The sequence below is a fragment of the Mirounga leonina genome, unplaced genomic scaffold (assembly GCF_011800145.1).
Source record: "Mirounga leonina isolate KUSES-001 unplaced genomic scaffold, KU_Mleo_1.0 Mir_347, whole genome shotgun sequence".
In the NCBI taxonomy this organism is placed as follows: domain Eukaryota; kingdom Metazoa; phylum Chordata; class Mammalia; order Carnivora; family Phocidae; genus Mirounga; species Mirounga leonina.
In genome coordinates this window covers 330,700-333,426 of record NW_023270696.1, presented here as the reverse complement: position 1 = coordinate 333,426, position 2,727 = coordinate 330,700, and the positions used below count along the sequence as shown (strand labels likewise).

The 2,727-nt window shown below is 68.8% G+C and overlaps 1 protein-coding gene across 2 annotated transcripts in view; it reads right to left on the bottom strand.

The window, feature by feature from the left end:
• Positions 1-289: 289 nt before the first annotated feature.
• Positions 290-2,727, bottom strand: part of GUK1 (guanylate kinase 1) — a 6,837-nt gene continuing 4,399 nt past the window's right edge. For both annotated transcript variants that reach the window (XM_035029942.1, XM_035029941.1), the window contains 6 exons: positions 2,492-2,533; positions 2,044-2,140; positions 1,104-1,242; positions 803-887; positions 592-677; positions 290-475 (listed from right to left, as the gene is read on the bottom strand). In XM_035029942.1, the coding sequence (XP_034885833.1) occupies positions 440-475; positions 592-677; positions 803-887; positions 1,104-1,242; positions 2,044-2,140; positions 2,492-2,533 (485 nt within the window). In that variant the 3' untranslated portion in view covers positions 290-439. The remainder of the gene's footprint in view (positions 476-591; positions 678-802; positions 888-1,103; positions 1,243-2,043; positions 2,141-2,491; positions 2,534-2,727) is intronic.

Genomic DNA, 2,727 nt, shown 5'->3' with positions numbered 1-2,727 from the left:
GGCTCCAGCAGGATGAGCTCCGGGTCCTTCTCCCCATACAAGGCCTCATGGCACCTCCACGAGCCAGTGGGAGAGGCAGCTGTTGTCCAGCAGGCTCATCCACGCCGCCCGGGGCCCCAGCTCAGCTGCAGGCCAAGGGTCTCCCTGGTGTGAAGACGGGGCAGAGGGAGCCCCAGCAAGTAGAACCCAGGGAGTCTGGCGGGCCGCCGGGAGCGGGGATCCACTGTGGAGGTGTGCACGGCCCCTGTCCCCAGTGCCCTGCCCAGAACAGAGGCCATGGGCTCACGGACACTGCTGCCCAGCAGTTCTTTATTACACCCCGGCACAGCTCCCACGACAGAGGAGTAAAGGGAGGCCAGGGTCCTCTGGCCGCGGCAGTCTGGGCACTAGCCGAGGCGAGCGCAGTCCCCACCGGGGAGCACGCAGCTGGTGGTCCTGCTCAGGAGCGGCTGGTCCGCTGAGCCTTCTTGATTTCCTGCCGTGGACAGAGAAGGAGGGTCTCAGCCAGTGTGGGCTGACGGCCACGCGGCCTACCCAGCCCCCGCTCCCATGTGCAACACAGGGCTGAGTCCCGCCCCCTGCGGAGCCCACCTCGGCCAGAGCCTCCTCCAGGGCCCGAAAGGCCACGTCCAGATTGTCGTTGACGATGACCAGGTCAAACAGGCCCTGCTCCTTGCCTGGGGTGGGGGGACAGGGTCAGTGCAGGCTCTGGGGGTCCTCCACGGGAGGGGATCCTGCTGCTGGGGGACCCGTGCTGGCTGAGGAGACGGGGGGACACCCGGCGGCCAGGGCCCACACTCACTGCTCTCCAGGTCAGCCCGAGCGGCCGCCAGCCGCTTGGCCAGGCTCTCTTCTGTCTCCGTGTTCCGCTGCCTCAGCCGCTGCTCCTGACACACGCAGGAGGGTCAGCGTCCCTGGGGTCGCCCGCATCCTGCCCCAGGGCGCCCCCGACGTCCAGCGAGGGCGGCTGCACCCCTGCCCCAGGGCGCCCCCCACCCGACGTCCAGCGAGGACTGCTGCACCCCTGCCCCACCCCCCTCCACGTCCAGCGAGGGCGGCTGCACCCCTGCCCCGGCCCCCCAGCTTCGGCCCAGCGCCCCCACCAGCACGTCCAGCGAGGGCGGCTGCACAAAGATGTAGATGGGCCGCAGGTCCGTCTTCTTGATGTTCCGCACACCCTGCAGGTCCACGTCCAGCACGCAGATGCGGTTCATGGCCTGCACGGCCCGCACGGCGGCTTTGCTGGAGGACAGAGGAGCAGGAACCGCTCAGTGGGGCTGCCTGGGCCCAGCAGCCCCCCAAGGCCTCAAAGGGCCTCCGCAGGACCATCGCTGCCCATGCTCTGGGCTCCTGCCTCCCCCACTGGCCTGCGCTGGGCGTGGGCCCGGCCAGAGCGTCCACAAGAACATACCCGGACCCCAGCTTCTCGTCCCCCTTTCTGCAGCATCTGCGTGCTGGGCCCTCTGATGGGCCGAGGGTGGCTGTGGTTAGTGGCACGAGGGCCCTGGCAGTCACTGCGCCTGCCCAACAGCCCCAGTGACCCCTCTGGGGCCCCCCCTCCCACCCAGCTGCACCCAGGGCCTGGGGTGCAGCAAGATAGACCTCGTGGGGTCTCTGCTTCACCCTCGCCAGGCGGCTCAGGGACAGGCTGCTCAGAGGCATGCCTGGGCCCGCCTGCCCACGACCCTGCTCGGGGCCTGCCAGCCAGGTAGGAAGAGCGGGCAGAGACCCTGTGGACGGGGGGGCACTCCCATGCCCGCCCAGGGGCTGCAGGAAGGCAGGCCGCAGTTCAGCCTGTGCACCTAGGGGACCCGGATTCCCTGAGTCCTCTCTGTGCACCGTCCCCAGGGACCTGCGGTTCCCACAGAGGCCTGGCCAGGGGCACACAGGTGGCCGGGAGGAGGCAGCCCGGAGGGCCCCAACGGCTGCCCCGTCTCGACCCGACGTGGTGGGCACCTTAGAGAACCCACACAAGACGCCCTGCCTGGGTCTAGCCAAAGGGGAAGGCCCTGGGAGGGAGGGGAGGTGCCCAGGGTGGCCCACCTAGTCCCATACAGGTTCCCCGAGAACTCGGCGTGCTCGATGAAGTCGCCCGCGGCGATGTCCCTCTGCATCACCTCCCTGGTCACGAAGTAGTAATCTGCAAGGACAGCTATCTGAGGCCTGCCCACGGCCCAAGCCCCAGGGCGCTCGGGGACCAAACGTGGCCAGAGTCCGCTTCCCCGTGGACCTGTCAGCCCCACCGAACAGAGAACCCACGTACAGCACTTTCTCACATCATCCCTGTCACGAGAGCCAGAAAACCACGGGCTTCCTGGGGGAGGCTATGGGGGCTGATCCCGTGGACACTACAGAGGAAGCCTGGAGTCAACCACACACGCTCGCATGGGTCAGGAGAGATGCCCCGCGGCGACCTCACTCCGTCTCCACCCGAGCGCCAGCACGCTGCCCACCCTGCAGACGGGCACCCAGATGCCGAGGCCCAGCTCACCTTTGCCATTCTCTTCTCCAGGCCGCGGGTCCCTCGTGGTGTCTAGGAACAAGTGCCTAGGATCGGCCTGGGACACCTGGACCCCCACACCCCACCCCCGCCTCCCCCGCGGGCCAGGCTCTGCCCATGTGTGGGGCGCTGCAGGTCAGGGTCAGCGGCGTGGGGACCGTCCCCCATGTGTGTGGGTGTGGGGGGCTGCAGGTCAGGGTCAGCGCATGGGGACCCTTCCCCGTCTG